Source organism: Chrysemys picta, chromosome 8, assembly GCF_011386835.1.
Source record: "Chrysemys picta bellii isolate R12L10 chromosome 8, ASM1138683v2, whole genome shotgun sequence".
Taxonomy (NCBI): domain Eukaryota; kingdom Metazoa; phylum Chordata; order Testudines; family Emydidae; genus Chrysemys; species Chrysemys picta.
In genome coordinates, this window is record NC_088798.1 from 67418407 (window position 1) to 67435304 (window position 16898).

The window sequence follows — 16898 nt, forward strand, 5'->3', positions numbered from 1 at the left end:
CCCCTACTTATACAGCCCAAAATGCCGTTAGCCTTCTTGGCAACAAGAGCACACTGTTGACTCATATCCAGCTTCTCGTCCACTGTGACCCCTAGGTCCTTTTCTGCAGAACTGCTACCTAGCCATTCGGTCCCTAGTCTGTAGCAGTGCATGGGATTCTTCCGTCCTAAGTGCAGGACTCTGCACTTGTCCTTGTTGAACCTCATCAGGTTTTTTTTCGGCCCAATCCTCTAATTTGTCTAGGTCCCTCTGTATCCGATCCCTACCCTCTAGTGTATCTACCACGCCTCCTAGTTTAGTGTCATCTGCAAACTTGCTGAGAGTGCAGTCCACACCATCCTCCAGATCATTAATAAAGATATTAAACAAAACCGGCCCCAGGACCGACCCTTGGGGCACTCCGCTTGAAACCGGCTGCCAACTAGACATGGAGCCATTGATCACTACCCGTTGAGCCCAACGATCTAGCCAGCTTTCTATCCACCTTACAGTCCATTCATCCAGCCCATACTTCTTTAACTTGGCGGCAAGAATACTGTGGGAGACAGTATCAAAAGCTTTGCTAAAGTCAAGGAATAACACATCCACTGCTTTCCCCTCATCCACAGAGCCAGTTATCTCATCATAGAAGGCAATTAGGTTAGTCAGGCACGACTTCCCCTTCGTGAATCCATGCTGACTGTTCCTGATCACTTTCCTCTCCTCTAAATGTTTCATAATTGATTCCTTGAGGACCTGCTCCATGATTTTTCCAGGGACTGAGGTGAGGCTGACTGGCCTGTAGTTCCCCGGATCCTCCTTCTTCCCTTTTTACACTCTCTCTTCAGGGATACGCCAGCCCCATAGCACAGCATGGACAGGGCTTGTAGTCGGAAGAATTGGAGAGGCAGTTTGCGGCCGGATACACCAGCATGTGTCCCAGCAACTGCAGCTTGGGGTTCTCTGCCCTAGAATTGTTTGAGTATCTCAGGAAAACAGAACGCTGGAGAATCAGGTGCTATGATGTAATCAGAACATCAAAGATCCTTTGACTAAGCCACACACAAGAGGCTGCTAAGGAAAATATTCCAGCATATGTCCTGGGGCAGGCGGCAAGAGACCACCACCAATCAGGACAATAGCTCATCTCCTAGGGTTCTGCTGAGAGACCATAGGGGATGTATGGGGCTTGAGCACATGCTAAACTGGTTGAATTTAGAGATCCCAGGGATCAGCTAGAGCAGCTTAACAGGGTATGCTGCCTTGTCTACACTAGACTTTTCAGGCATGTTAATTAGAACATGATAGTTACACATGCTTACCACACCCCTTTGAATCCTAGTCTAGACGAGGGCACACTTGGGAGAAAAGATCTTGGCTGAGTATTCAGCATCCCTGCAGGGCTGAGTTATCCAAAAAATCCTTCAACAGAAAAAGGGAAGACAAGACAAGATATCTGTGCTATTTCTAAAGGTAACCAGACCCCATCGGTCATCTCTTTATCTAGCATTGCGAAACAAAAAGAGCACTAACCCATTTCTTCCCCTCCCCCCTTTAATGGGACCATAGTCTTCAGACACAGCTTGCATGGCTATCAATCCAGCCTAAGAGGACAATAAACTCCAGGAGCTGGTTCTGCATTGCCCCGGCACCTCATGCAGTCAGTTACCCCAGCACAGACAGTATGAAACGCTCCTGTTCTGGTACCATGATTCTTGGCACCCACTTTGCACTGCTCCACACGACTGCCCACGCGCAGGAAGGTGACACTTTTCCAGACTTTCTGTTTGTGAAAATTTTTGAGCTTTGGACTTTTCACCCCAGTTTGGGATGGGAAATTGTTTGGTAATTCTGGAGCAGGTGTATAGCAGTGAGGGAGTGTATTGGGAACAAGAGCAGAGTCTCATGGGATTGCTGCAGGGCAGCTGGCAAGATGAAGCAGAGGCTTAGGCTGTGGTTTGGCAGATGCTGGAGACCAGGAAGGGACCTATGTGAGGGGCGAATTGCTCCACCTACACCAGCTGCAGCTACCCATGCCTCTGAAACAACTGGTGCTGGCCACTGATGGACCTTGATCTAGGCCTGGCAATGCCTATGTTCCCTCGCCTACTCTGGACACTTAGGCCTGGTCTACACTAGGCGTTTATGTCGAAGTTAGCGCCATTACATCGAATTAACCCTGCACCCGTCCACACTGCGATGCTATTTAGTTCGACATAGAGGTCTCTTTAATTCGACTTCTGTACTCCTCCCCGACGAGGGGAGTAGCGCTAAATTCGACATGGCCATGTCGAATTAGGCTAGGTGTGGATGGAAATCGATGCTAATAGCTCCGGGAGCTATCCCACAGTGCACCACTCTGTTGACGCTCTGGACAGCAGTGCGAGCTCGGATGCTCTGACCAGCCACACAGGAAAAGCCCCGGGAAAATTTGAATTGGAATTCCTTTTCCTGTCTGCAAAAAGAAGAACAGGAGTACTTGTGGCACCTTAGAGACTAACAAATTTATTAGAGCATAAGCTTTCGTGGACTACAGCCCACTTACAGTTTGAATCTCATTTCCTGTCTGGACATCGTGGCGAGCACAGCAGCACTGGCAACGATGCAGAGCTCTCCAGCAGTGATGGCCGTGCAGTCTGTGAATAGAAAGAGGGCCCCAGCATGGACTGATCGGGAAGTCTTGGATCTCATCGCTGTGTGGGGCGATGAGTCCGTGCTTTCCGAGCTGCGATCCAAAAGAAGGAATGCAAAGATCTACGAGAAGATCTCTAAAGACATGGCAGAGAGAGGATACAGCCGGGATGCAACGCAGTGCCGCGTGAAAATCAAGGAGCTGAGACAAGGCTACCAGAAGACCAAAGAGGCAAACGGACGCTCCGGATCCCATCCCCAGACATCCCGTTTCTACGAGGCACTGCATTCCATCCTCGGTGCGGCCGCCACCACTACCCCACCACTGACCGTGGACTCTGAGGATGGGATACTGTCCACGGCCAGTTCCTCGGACATGTTAGGGGACGGGGAAGATGAGGAAGGAGATGAGGAGGGCGAGGCAGTCGGCAGCTCTCACAACGCTGATTTCCCCGACAGCCAGGATCTCTTCATCACCCTTACAGAGATCCCCTACGAAGCGTCCCCAGCCGTTACCCCGGACACAGAATCTGGTGAAGGATCAGCCAGTAAGTGTTGTAAACATCTAAACATTTATTTTTAACAAAACAGGAATATTAACAATTAAAAGAATGGGTTGTTCATGATTAGTGTGCCCTAGGCGCTTAATGGTTTAGTCATGGGCAGTGCAAGTTTTGAAAAGAAATCTAGCAATGTCCGGTTTTCAGTGATTGTCCTGCACAAGCCGCTCTACTGTTTATTCCCTGCTACTGCAGCTACAGTAAAATGCGGTCAATATGTCCGGGGATAGAGCAGTAATCCTCCTGGGACATCTCGATGAAGCTCTCCTGGAGGTAATTTGAAAGCCGTTGCATGAGGTTCCTGGGGAGAGCGGCCTTATTGGGTCCTCCGAAGTACGACACGTTGCCGCGCCATGAGATTATCAAGTACTCGGGAATCATTGCTCTGCACAGCAGGGCGGCATACGGCCCTGGTCTTTGGAGGCTTTCCCGGAGCATTCTCTCTTTGTCGCTCTCGGAGATCCTTATCAGGGTGATGTCGGCCATGGTGACCTGCTTTGAATTAGGTAGGGGAATGTTAGTGTTGGGACTGCTTGCCCGTTCCTTTACAGAACTGTAACCACTGGTTTGCAGCCACGCGGTGGAGGCGGGAGAGGGGCAGCCGAAAGGGATCGTTCCCGGGGACAGCCGCGAGGGGGTGGACAGGGGCAGAGTTCCCGCTTGCCGGATTGCTGGCAGCAGGGACTGACATTGCTTTAAATGTGAAATGAGGCCAGTGGTAATATAAAAGTTTTAAACTGCCACAAGTGTACGGCTTACCATGTCTGCCTGCAACAGAAATTCCGTTGTGCTGCCCCGCTTCTCAAATGTGCTGTGCAAGACCCCAGGCACTGAATGCGAAGGCCGAGAATTCGACCTTGTGCTGAGTGCGCATGTGAAAGGTGCTGTGCATGGTCTTGTTCACAGAGAAAGACTATGTTCTTTGTTCACAACTACATTTATCTTTCTGAGGAATTCACTCCCTTTTTCCCATTCCCACAGCCACATCTGCGACTGTCTCACAACCTAGCCTGGAATCACACTCCCAGAGGCTAGCGCGGATTAGGCGTAGGAAGAAGAGGACACGGGAGGACATGTTCTCTGAGCTTATGGCCTGTTCCCAAGCCCAGGCAGCACAGCAGACCCAGTGGTGGGAGAACTTGACCCGAATGCACCAAGCCAACATGGATCGGGAGGAGAGGTGGCGGCAGGAAGACCAGCAGGCGACTCAAACGCTGCTTGGACTACTGAGGGAGCAAACGGACATGCTCCGGCGCCTTGTGGATGTTCTGCAGGAACGGAGGCAGGAGGACAGAGCCCCGCTGCAGTCCATCTCTAACCGCCCTCCCCCGCCACCAAGTCCCATACCCACCTCACCCAAAGTGCAAAGAAGGAGAAGCGGCAGAGTCCCTGCTAAGTCTCACTCCACCCCTGCAGAGAGCTCTAGTAGCAGAAGGCTCTCATTTCCCAAAATTTGAAAAGTTCTTTCCTTCCCGCCTGACACAAGCCCACGTCCAAGTTTCACCTCCCAATGCCATGTGTAGTTGATAATAAAAAATTCGTTTCTGTTAACTACTGTTTCAATCATGTTCTTTTGGAGGAGGAGGGGAAAGGGGGTTGGTAATTTGACAGGACAGTCACCTTTGGCAGGGTACATAGTCGGGGGCAGGCACAGCAGCAGGGCACATACACAGTGCAGTGATGCAGTGACTAGTTACCCCGGTTAGTCTGGGAGGTTGTTTTCATGTTATGTTGGGGGGGGGGGGTTGCTCTGTGACTTTGTGGCGGGGGAAGGCAGTTACAGATCTTAAGCGCCGGTCCTTAGGCAGGATCACAGAGCCACACAGCATGGGATCTGTAACCGTCCTCCCCTTGCCACAAAGTCACATAGCCCCCCCATACACACAGTCCCGATCAGGAGGGGTGACAGGCTCCGTTGAAACAAGCATCCCACCGCAGCGGAGCCTGTCAATCCTTGAGTTTAGAAGCTGCATTCGCGTCACAACACTACACCCGCTCCGCACCACAGTCTGCGTCCCAGTTTTAAAAAATTCCCGCGAAAACAGTATTAAAGAAAACGGTGTGCTTTAACAAAGTAGAACTATTTTTATTTCGACCCGTGTGTTGGAAGGGGGGTGAAGGGGGTATGTAACTGGATAGGATAGTCAACATTAACTGGGTAAAGAAACGGGGGCAGGTTTAGCTTCTCAGTACACAAACTTTAAAGTCACAGGTTACCCTGCTCACTCAGGAACTTTGCTTTCAAAGCCTCCCGGATGCACAGCGCTTCCCGCTGGTCTCTTCTAATCGCCCGGCTGTCTGGCTGTGAGTAATCAGCAGCCAGGCTATTTTCCTCAACCTCCCACCCCGCCATAAAGGTCTCCCCCTTGCTCTCACAGAGATTGTGGAGCACACAGCAAGCTGCTATAACAATGGGGATATTGGTTTCGCTGAGATCACAGCGAGTCAGTAAGCTTCTCCATCTCCCCTTGAGACGGCCAAAAGCACACTCCACCACCATTCTGCACTTGATCAGCCGGTAGTTGAAGAGTTCTTTTTCAGTGTCCAGGGCGCCAGTATAGGGCTTCATGAGCCAGGGCATTAGCGGGTAGGCTGGGTCCCCGAGGATGACTATAGGCATCTCCACATCCCCAACAGTTATTTTGTGGTCCGGGAAGTAAATACCTTGTTGCAGCCGTCTAAACAGACCAGAGTTCCTGAAAACACGAGCGTCATGAACCTTGCCCGGCCATCCCACGTAGATGTTGGTAAAACGTCCCCTGTGGTCCACCAGTGCTTGCAGCACCATGGAAAAGTAGCCCTTTCGGTTAATGTACTGGGTGGCCTGGTGGTCTGGTGCCAGGATAGGGATGTGAGTTCCATCTATGGCCCCACCGCAGTTTGGGAATCCCATCGTTGCGAAGCCATCTATGATCGCCTCCACGTTTCCCAGGGTCACTACCTTTGGCAGCAGTACATCAACGATTGCCTTCGCTACTTGCATCACAACAACCCCCACGGTAGATTTGCCCACCCCAAACTGGTTCACGACTGACCGGTAGCTGTCTGGCGTTGCAAGCTTCCAGAGGGCTATGGCCACTCGCTTCTGTACACTCAGTGCAGCTCGCAACCGGGTGTCACTGCGCTTCAGGGCAGGGGACAGCAACTCACAAAGTTCCAGGAAAGTTCCCTTCCGCATGCGAAAGTTTCGCAGCCACTGGGATTCATCCCAGACCTGCAGCACTATGCGGTCCCACCACTCAGTGCTTGTTTCCCGTGCCCAGAATCGCCATTCCACGGCATCAACATGACCCATTGCCACTGTGATGTCCTCGGCGCTGGGTCCCCTGCTTTCTGAGAGGTCTGTGCTACTCTCAGACTTCAGGACATCACCGCGGTGCCGTTGCCTCCTCGCCTGACTTTTCTGCATCTGCCTCAGGGAAACCTTTATGATAAGCTGCGAGGCGTTGAGAGCGGCCACAACTGCAGCGATGGTCGCAGCGGGCTCCATGCTCGGAGTACAGTGGCGTCCGCGCTGTCAATGACTGGAAAAGCGCGCGAACTGATTTCCCGCCGGCGCTTTCAGGGAGGGAGGGCGGGAGTGATGGACGGATGACGACAGTTTCCCAAAAGCACCCTCGACTCATTTTGTTACCCAGAAGGCATTGCCGGCTACACCCAGAATTCCAATGGGCAGAGGGGACTGCGGGAACTGTGGGATAGCTGACCACAGTGCACCGCTTCGAATGTCGACGCTTTCACCGTTAGTGTGGACGGACAAAGTCGAATTACTGTCCTTAGTGTGGACACACACGTTCGACTTTGCAATATCGATTCCAAAAATTCGATGCAAGTAAAATCGAACTACTCTCGTAGTGTAGACAAGGCCTTATACAGTGGCCTCTTGAAAGCTTTAGGAGTTTGCTAAAAGTGCCTCAGTCACGATGGGGCTTCAAACATAGGCTTTGTCCTTCAGATACTTCCATGGGCTCCCTCTGCTTCTCAGCCCAGGCTGGGGCCTCATTGCACCATGTTACATCCTGTGCCCAGAGGTGTGGTGAGTGGTTCGTAGAGCAAAGGGAAACGACTCTCTGGAGCTTCCAGGTAATCTATGGGTGATACCATGAGAGGCAGGAACAAAACAAAAATAGGGATGTGCACTTACATAATGTAGTTTTCTCTTTGAAATGTTTTGCACAGGGCATTAGGCAGACAAAGTAGGCAAGGTAACATCTTTTGTTGAACCAACTTCTGTTGGTGAGAGATAAGCTTTCAAACTACACGGAGTTCTTCTTCAGGTCTGGGAAAGGTCTTCCGAGTTTCACAGCTAAATACAAGGAAGAACAGATTGTTTAGCATAAGCAGTTAGCACATATTTCAATGCTACACAATCTGTTCCACCTTATATTTAGCTGTGACACGCTGAGTGAATTTCCCAAACCTGAAGAAGAGCTCTGTGTAGCTCAAAAGCTTGTCTCTCTCACCAGTAGAAGTTAGTCCAATAACAGATGTTTCCCACCCACCATGTCTCTCTAATATCTTGGGACTGACACGGCTACAGCAACACTGCATACTATATAGGGTGTGACAAATCCATATGTTGTATGTGCTGAATACTAAATATTTGGCTTTGATATTTAAAGACCAAATAGAAAGAGGCACCAGAGGTACACCACAAGTAGATTATTGTGCCAGCTGGACTCGTGTAACAACTGAATCCACAGATAGGCTAAAATGGCCAACCACCCAGAAGAAATATGTAGTCAAAGAAATCCAGGCAAACTGCTGAATATATGCATGTAACCCATTCATTGTCCTGCACTAAGCCAATCTGCATATTCAGCTTGCAGCTGTGAAATGAATTGATATGGGTGGGAAAGAGGCTCCTGGCCTCTGAATTAGCATTGAAAAGGGATAAAGGTTAACGTTGATTCATGTATTACAGTCCGAACTCTCAGCCCTGAGGCTGCGAATTCACCTGTTCCCACAAGATATTGACAGTAGGGCTGGATGGGAAAACACAATTTAGTTTTGTGAAACAATATTGAGATTTCAGAATTTGTTTTCATTCCACAATGGAACCAAACCAAGATCCTTGGACACTGTTTACTAAGCAAGCAGAGAGAGAACCCCAGAATAGGCTGGGTGGGGGCGTAGGGCACTCATGCGGGATGAGAGCACTCCACATTCAAGTCTGTCCTCTGCCTGGGTCAGAGCGGGGACTTGGCTATGGACTGCCCACATCCCAGCTGAGAGCCCTAGTCCCTGGGTGACTGGCTAGCCTAGGGTGGGTAACTCTCTAGTTTTAGCCAGGGAGTCCTCCCTGGTCCTGGGAGAGGATACACGTCGGCAAAAAGTTTCTGTTTCAACAAATCTGCATTTTCCAGCAAAAAAGATTTCACCCAAATGTTCCCAGCCAGCTCTAATTGCTCTCCCTTTGAATACAGCATGCATGTGTCCAGGGGTGAAAGTAAGTTAAAGGACTTACTGGTACGCTGGAGTCCTAAATTAAATTCTAAATTAATGGAGATATCCTATCTCCTAGAACTGGAAGGGACCTTGAAAGGTCATTGAGTCCAGCCCCCTGCCTTCACTAGCAGGACCAAGTACTGATTTTGCCCCAGATCCCTAAGTGGCTCTCTCAAGGATTGAACTCACAACTGTGGGTTTAGCAAGCCGATGCTCAAACCACTGAGCTATCCCTCCCCCGATCCTGAGCAAAGGCGTGGCCTCAACTGGAAGAGGCGGGGCTTTTAAATCAGCTGCAGAGGCGGCTAGGAGCCCCGGGGTGATTTAAAGGGCCCGGGGCTCTGGCCGCTGCTACTGCAGCGGAGCTCTGGGCCCTTTAAATCGCTGATGGAGCCCTGCCGCCACTACCCCGGGCTCCAGCAGCCAGACTCAGGCGACTATTGAAAGGGCCAGGGGCTCCGGCCGTACCGGACCGTACCGGCTTACTTTCACCTCTGCATGTATCATACAGGCACACTCCCATAGCTTGTTACTAATGTTTGTGTGAAGCAGCCCTGCTTAAATGTTTACTTTTAATAAGAAACTGAACTGGGAACAGTAAAGCTGCTTCTCCTGCAGACTCCTGAGGGCTTGTCTACACTACAAATGCTTTGTGGGTGTAGCAGAGAACAGCTTATTGTCAGCATAGTTAAACCACATCCTGGACAACATAAGCTATACCCGTAAAAGGACTCCAGCCAGTATAACTGGCTCTACACTAGGGCTTTTGCCGGCATAGCTCTGCCAGCAACTCTTCATAGTGTAGATAAGTCTGAGCAAAGCTAAAAACAGTAGCAACTTCTTGGTGGAATTCAGCCTCCACTGCTTGACAAGGAGCCAGAATCTATCCCCAGCACAAGCCTGGTGCTCAGCAGAACTCCAGGGGCAGCTGGGATCGTGTGTCCTTACACAAGGCACCAGCTCGGTGCTCTGCATAGTAAAAGTTTAAAGCTGCCCACTTGAATGCAACGTCTTTTTCAGCTCCTCATGCTAGTAACCTCCATTGATGTTCCTAAGAAGCATCTTGTTCTTACACCAGACTGTCTGCAGTATCGCATGTAAACTCCTCGGGTTACACCTGCAGAATATGTCATCTGTCTGAGCCCAAGCTCTTTGGTGAGGATGTCCAGGCTCTCTATGGAGATAAATTCTACACCATATAGCAAGAAGCTTAGCGACTCCTTAGAGTTTAGAGCTCTGAGATTCACATCTTCCTAGGCGATCATTTCAGAATTAATCAGCTGCCCTTCTAGGACTCGGCTATGGTTCTACAGCCCTCTGGGGCTGCTAACAATCTGAAGCTGTAGGCTATTTTGGCCAGTCAGGATGTTAGACTCTTCTGAAAGGGGAATCCCTCTTTTCCCAGTCTCTCCTATTTCCAGCTATCCCAGAATAAATCACACAAGCTCCAGCAGGAAAGGAGGTTTGCGAGCTCAGGTGGGCTTAAAGTTACAGCTGGCCAAGAAACAAAATTGCTGTTCCATGAAAAATGTTGAGTTTTGGGAATTTGATTCACCCCAAAATGGGCTGAAAAGACAAAAATGCAAAGTGTTCATGGAACTGAAATTCTGCAATATTTCCATAGGGAAACACTGACATGACCCCCTTGGTGGGCATGTTTGAGCTTTTTGGAAAGGCAATACACTCCCCAGAATTCCTGGCAGGCTCTACTGATGAAAGAAACTCTCTGGGAGAGGCCCAGCTCCTCCCAGGGCATCCCATCCCTCGGGGGCTGGTGAGGGAGGGAGAGAGGAAGGGAGGGATATATTACTGAAGCCAGAAGAGGGTGCAGCTTACTTCCCTCCCTGTGTGCAGCCAGGGTTCTGCCTACTCTCCATGCCCTCCTTGCTCATGAGACAAGTGTGGGGCACTGCGGGCACAGAGCCAGGGCCCAGAACCAAGCTGAGGGTTGGCCCACAGGGTCAGATCCCCCTCACCCTGTTGCACTATGGCTACTTTAGGGCTAGTGACACTCTGCGCCTAGGCTAGTGGGGGAGAAGAGTTGAGAGGCCAGAGGCACCTTCCCCTATCTCTTCATCCCTACTACATTCAGCAGCTGCCAGAGAGCTCAGGGATCCCTTTTCACCAGAGATCTTTGCCCGTGCTCCAGCCCACCAGCCCTTCCCTGTGGAACAACAGCAAGAGAGGGACAAACTCTGTCCCAGTCAACAGGGCTCCTTACTGTCTGGGGCTCCTGATCCCATGACATGTGGCCCTGACAGTTCTAGTGACACATCAGAGCCAGACCCACACACTCTGAGTGTTTGCACCTTAGTCTGCAGCTTTGGAGGAGGAGGGGAGAGGGTCTCATCCTAGGTACCATCTGTGCTCATCAGAAGCCATTTAGCAGGGCAATAGTTTGGCACAAGTGGCAACCTCTGCTCAGGACACGCCTGGGAATGGCAATAGGGGAGGTGTGCTGCAGCGGTGGCTGGGTCTGAGGGACAGTGACAGATTTGGGATAGGCCAGGACTGGAAGCAGGGGGACTGCAGGTCAGGACTGAGAGGCACTGGCAGAGCTGGAGTGGAACACAGGGTTGGGATAACGGGGCTGCGGGTCTGGGCTGAAGGGCACTGGCAAAGCTGAGTGAGGGAAGCTTGCCCAGCAGCTGCCATGTGAGGCTCTAAGCAGTGCTTGGAGACCCTCACGTACAGTATTAAACATCCTCCCAGGAACAATCAATCCAGTCATTACTTTGATTGAAGGAGATCATCTTTCTTGTTTTCAGCATGCTATGAGCTCACTGACAGAACAAATCTGCTCTTCCAGCAGAGGACAAGAGGGGTTTAAAGAGTCCAGCCTGGAACAGCTCTCCATGGGATTTACATTGTGTTTCGACCCATTCTCACGCTGAATCCTTGTGTTAATGAGACAAAGGTTTGTCAGGAGTGACTGGGAACCAAGCACAAACACAGCAACACTCATTGTCTCTGCACATCTCAAGGGCCCCTTGCTTGAACCTCTTCCCTTCCCAAATAAGCACCTGGCTGCTTCAGACCCTCAATTGCAGACCTACCATTGCAGGGTAGATCTGAGGCAGAATGACTTTACAGCACTCTGGGCCAAAGATGCCAGCACGAATGCGACTCTAAGCACTTGAATGTCAGCATTGTGCACATTTAAGGCTGGGTGCACAGCTTTAGCTCAGCTGCATATCTTGGCTTTGATTGCTTGGTCTGCCAACCTTAATGACCCACAAGTGCACGGTGAGGATTCAGGGGCCCAGAGACATAGGAAAGGGGAGCAGGCAGGGAGAAGCAGTTTCCTTTGCCTGAGGATGCACATCATGCATTCCATGGGCAGAGCAGTGCCTTTCCTGCCCCCTCCTGCTCGGCTGGATGCTAATGGGTTCCCAAAAACACTGAGCTCCCTTGATTCCCAGTGCAGAAAGAAGGCAACAAAAAGCTCTCTGTCTGAAAGCAAGGGCAGTGTGACAGTCACACAGAGAAGAGGCAGCTTCCCAGCCCTTCCTGCTGCTTGGGTCCCCCTCACCTCCCTGGGGAAGGAACAAGTAGGGAATCAGAGCCAGCAGCAGCCGCATTGTCCCCAAAGGACGAGCTGTTGGGATGAAGGAACAGGAAGGAAGCTGGGGGAGCAGCATGGGAACTACCCCCCGCCCCCTCACACTGTGCACTCACCCACTCTGAGCCTGGGGCATTGGATGGGAAACCGGAGCAGGCCAATTCACTGCTGCAATCCGCTCTGTTTCCAAGTTGTCTTAACCCAGGCCTGGGAAAGTTTGAGTCCCCTGCTCTGTTTCCCGGCTCCCTGCAAAGCAGAGAGGGACCCTCAGCGCCCCCGTGGCTGGCAGGTTCCCACTATGAGGGAGCAGTCATAGTGCATCAGGCCGGGAGCGCTGTCGCTAGCTCTTACAGTGCCAAGGAAAGTGGTTTTTCCCTCTAGGGGAATGGAGCTAACAATTGGAACTGGGGAGGGGTCATTCTGTGGGGGGTCTCATTGTGGCCATGTCTACATTAGGAGCACTTTGCTGGGGTAACTGCACCAGACACCAGGCTCTCAAAGCACTCTGGGGAGCTTGCAGCTTTTACCAACAACACTGAGCTTCCGCTGGGCTAGCTTATTGCAGCCCATCCCCCAGGGGACACGAGCTGCACTGGAAAAACGTAGTGTGGATGGTAGAATTGCACCTACTCTGGGGGCGTTTGGCCACACAGCCCTGCCAGTCATCAGTCACACGCCATCTCACCGCAAGCAACCTCTGTACCATTGATCTGACCTCCAGAAGAAACAGGAAGGCATCTGATCTGGCGGCTGCTGTCCTCAGCCATCTGACCCAATGCTACATGCATATGGGGAGGACCTTTTCCTGCCCCAGGTTCTGCTCCTTTGCTCCTTGTTTTCTGTTCTGTGCAGAAGCTTTGGGTTTCCCCTGCTTTTGACAGACTCACAAAGCTGAATAATTCAAGGCTCCCTGGTGTTTGAGATCAGCTTGCTGTGGGAAGGGGACTTGTGGGGGCAGGGGAGAGCCTCATGGAGCCTGTTTTGGCTTCCTGACTCTGTGGGTGAGTGGGTACTTGGCCCCAGCATGAGTTAGAGCAGCCTCCAGACTGCTCTAGTTTGTGCCCGTGGCGTATGGTCCTTAAGAGTCCATACATGAGCTGAGAATTGGTGGGGTGGGTTGGAGCCCAACCCCATTTCTGACACGCCTCCTCTCCCCCCATGTGCCTCCTGTGCTGGTGAGGGGGTGACAGTATGCCTGCTGAGAGCTCCCTCTGCTGGTGGAATTCAGTATGAGGGACTAAAACTAAAACAAAGTCCCTCCCAGGCCTGCATTTCTATGATGTATGATGAAATTACTCACATTTCCCCCACCAATCAGCAAAAGCCTGGCTTGACAAAGCCCTGGCTGGGATGGTTTAGTTGGTGTTGGTCCTGCTTTGAGCAGTGGGTTGGACTAGATGACCTCCTGAGGTCTCCTCTAACCCTAATCTTCTATGATTCTATGTTTCAGAGTGGTAGCAGAGTTAGTCTGTATCAGCAAAGAGAACCAGGAGTACTTGTGGCACCTTAGAGACTAACAAATTTATTTAAGCATAAGCTTTCGTGGGGTAAAACCCACTTCATTGGATACATGCATGGGTTTTAGCCCACAAAAGCTTATGCTTAAATAAATTTGTTAGTCTCTAAGGTGCCACAAGTACTCCTATGATTCTATGAATTCTCATTGGGCGAGTTAGGTGCAAAATCCCTGAGTGGCACAGAACAGCAGGATTGGAAATAGGAAACTGGCCCTCAGCATCCAGCCGCAGCCCCAGCCCCAGCAGAAGGCATATAGAGGGGACCCTGGCTAGCATGCTGCTCTCTGGCTGAAGGCTGTAGCTGTATCCTCACTGCCGGGTGCCATGAGCACCCTCAGAGGACCAAATCTTCAGTCAGCGTAAACTAGCATTGTTCTATGGCAGTCTATGTTGCTATGCCTGTTTACCCCAGCTGAGAATCTGCCCCACTGATTCCAGTGGAGCTGCAGCAATTTAGACCAAGTGAAGACCCTGAATCTTCAAAAGAGTTTTTCAAAGCAGCACTAGTGATCACTACCTAAAAATGACTAGAGGGAAATCTGCCGAGGTCACCAAAGCAACGCAGCCATGTGAGTCGCATTGGAAACTGACAGATCTCAGCTAAACAATACACTGTTCACAATGAATTATTTGCAGTTTCTGATCAGCCTGACAGATGGTCAAGTAATATTCACCACAACATGGACACTGAGGATGGCTGAAGAGCAGCAGATGGAAGTTTTTGATTCTCATCATCTTCATCAGTGGCTTCATATTAAATGTCAGGATAAGCTCAGCAATGCGGCATGGACTCGGCTGTGACTTTACCTCTCGTCCCATGTAAAGGGCGCATCTGGCTGTGCTGCCCCAGGAATGGGGTGTCGAGTCCCCATCCCTGCTCTGGTTACCCCTTGATCTGCCACAGCCCCTAACAGAGAGGGAAAACTCCCCCACCACGCCTCAGGCTGACTCAGCTGGGGGCCAGAGCATGGGGCTACTCAAAGTCTCCACTCACTCCATGCCCATCTGATCAGGGAGGAGGAATAGCCTCATGGAGTCTGTGACCCCTGCCCCTAAAGAGCAGTGATCGAGATAAGCCACTCTGTAAGCTTTGCACCCCCTAACTCCCCATGTGACACTGGAAGGACAAGTCAGGAACTTGCCCTTTAGCTAGGAATGGAGCTGCACATCCTGAAAATGCTCAGTCTAGTACAACATGCAGCTGCCCGTCTGCTTAGCAAGAAAGGGCACCATGGTCCCTTGGCCCGATGGCTCCACTCTCTGTGCTCCCTGTGAACATAGGACCAAGCAAAGGTCCCTCCTGATACTGAAAACCATGCACAGGAACGGGATTGGCCTTGGATACTGGACACATCCTCACTCCCCCCTGTGGCTATCACCTCTCCCAGGACAGCTACCTTCCACTGCAACCAGGAATCTCCTGATCAATACGGGAGTGGCCAGGGACGGCAGGAGGCAGACTCTGTGATTCCTGTCCCCAAAGGAGCATGGGCCTTGCCCTGTTCATCCCTAGGAGCAGAGCTCACCACCAGGTGTGAGGCCCAGAAAGCTGAGCCACTGGGACCAGCTACAAGCGCCCTGCTTTCCTGGCCCATGTTGGGGCAGGGGGTTCAGCACTGCAGGAGCACAGGCAGAGGGAGCGAAGCTGGGCTGCCTGGAGGGCCTGGCAAACACTCATCCTCCAAAGCAATCAGTAACAAACTGAACAGCAGTGAGCTGTGAGCTGTGAGTGTGTGGATGAGGGTGGGAGGTGAGGGGTATTACTCAATCCTGGGAGGAGTTCATGCTGCAGCAGGATTCCCAGATGCCTGGTGTCGATTCTGGTCCTGTTTAGCCCAGGAGCAGCCAGGGGCCTGGCTCTAATGTCTCCTGCGTTTCTCACAGCACTTTGCGCAGTGTCAGTACCAGGACATCAAAGAGATCTCTGTGCCATTGCTAGGCATCCTGGAGCTTAATGTAGCACTGACTCTGCCTGGAGGCATAAATTCCTAAGGTTAGAAGGGAGCATTATGATCATATAGCCTGGTCTCCTGCCTCCTCCAGATCAGCGAATTCCACCCGCTGATCCCTGCACCAAGCCATCCCTTGTTGTGCAGCTAGGGCATGGCCCCAGGGCTTGAGCGCCTGATCGGATTACACTCACCACATGAACACAGTTGATTTTCTAATTTACCTCCATACTTTTATTCAGCTCCCCAGATTGGCTCCTTTCATTACATGACCACCCCGCATACAGTAGAGGGGTAATTCAATAGGAGCATCTATTCGATGTGGCCATAACCGCATTCCCCCTTAGCTCACGTACTGTCTGACTCAGGAGGAGGTGTGGGAGGGCGTCCGTCTCTTCCCTATGGTCTTCTTTGCCAGGCAGGTGACATTGTGCAGTGTAACCAGAGACCTTAGCACTGCAACAGCTATACACAAGGGAGCAGTTCAGCAGCTCTGAGTTTGTTAACATTTTGGTAATTAAAATCTCAGCCTCAGAGCGCCACTGGCAGCTTTTGTGCCTGACAAAGTGTTGGTGAGTGTTCCAAAGTGTGGCAAAGTGCAGTGCGATGAGCCCACCAGGCATGCCGGGCTGATCCTGCACTCGCACACACTGAAGTAACGCAGGACTGATGGCAGTTGCGTAACACCCAAGTGACACGTGAGACAGTGAGCTCAGAATCAGGCCCATTCCTTTGGGTTTGCACTAATGTTCTAATGGCACTGGCCTGCAGGACAACTGTGGGGCAGTCACTTCCCCTCTCTTGGCCTTAGTTTCCCCATCTGGAACAGGGGGATCCCGGTCCTAAGCCCCTTGTACAGTGTCTGGAGATCTATGGCGGGAAGCACTAGCTCAGGGCTGGGCATTATCACTATTCTTCCCCATTGTCCTCTCTTCTCCCACACTGGTGTGTCGGGGGAGGTGGGGTAGTGTGTATACCGACAGGGGCACAGACCACAGCTCACCTTTGACCCTAACCAGACCTGCGGGCCCACATGGCCAAGCTTCAACCCCTCCTCTCTCCTAGTCCCCCATGGCAACAGCAACACTGTCAAGGCTAATTTTACACTCTGGCACTTCGAGTGCAGAAGGTGGGGGCCCGCAAGGATTCTAAAAATTAATAGTGGCCACTCCAGGCTTGTATCAAACTCCCAAGGTTACAGCTTTTCTCTGATCTTGGATTGGTAGATGCTGACACCACCCAAGTGCAGAAC

General features: G+C 51.3%; 1 protein-coding gene across 1 annotated transcript; it reads left to right on the top strand.

Annotated features, from left to right (window-relative positions):
* The first annotated feature begins 2521 nt into the window (after nt 1-2521).
* LOC135973118 (uncharacterized) lies at nt 2522-4627 on the top strand. The gene is made up of 2 exons (XM_065554750.1): nt 2522-3158; nt 4152-4627. The coding sequence occupies exons 1-2, from the start codon at nt 2582-2584 to the stop codon at nt 4625-4627; spliced, it is 1053 nt and encodes a 350-aa protein (XP_065410822.1). The 5' UTR covers nt 2522-2581.
* Nucleotides 4628-16898: the final 12271 nt, after the last annotated feature.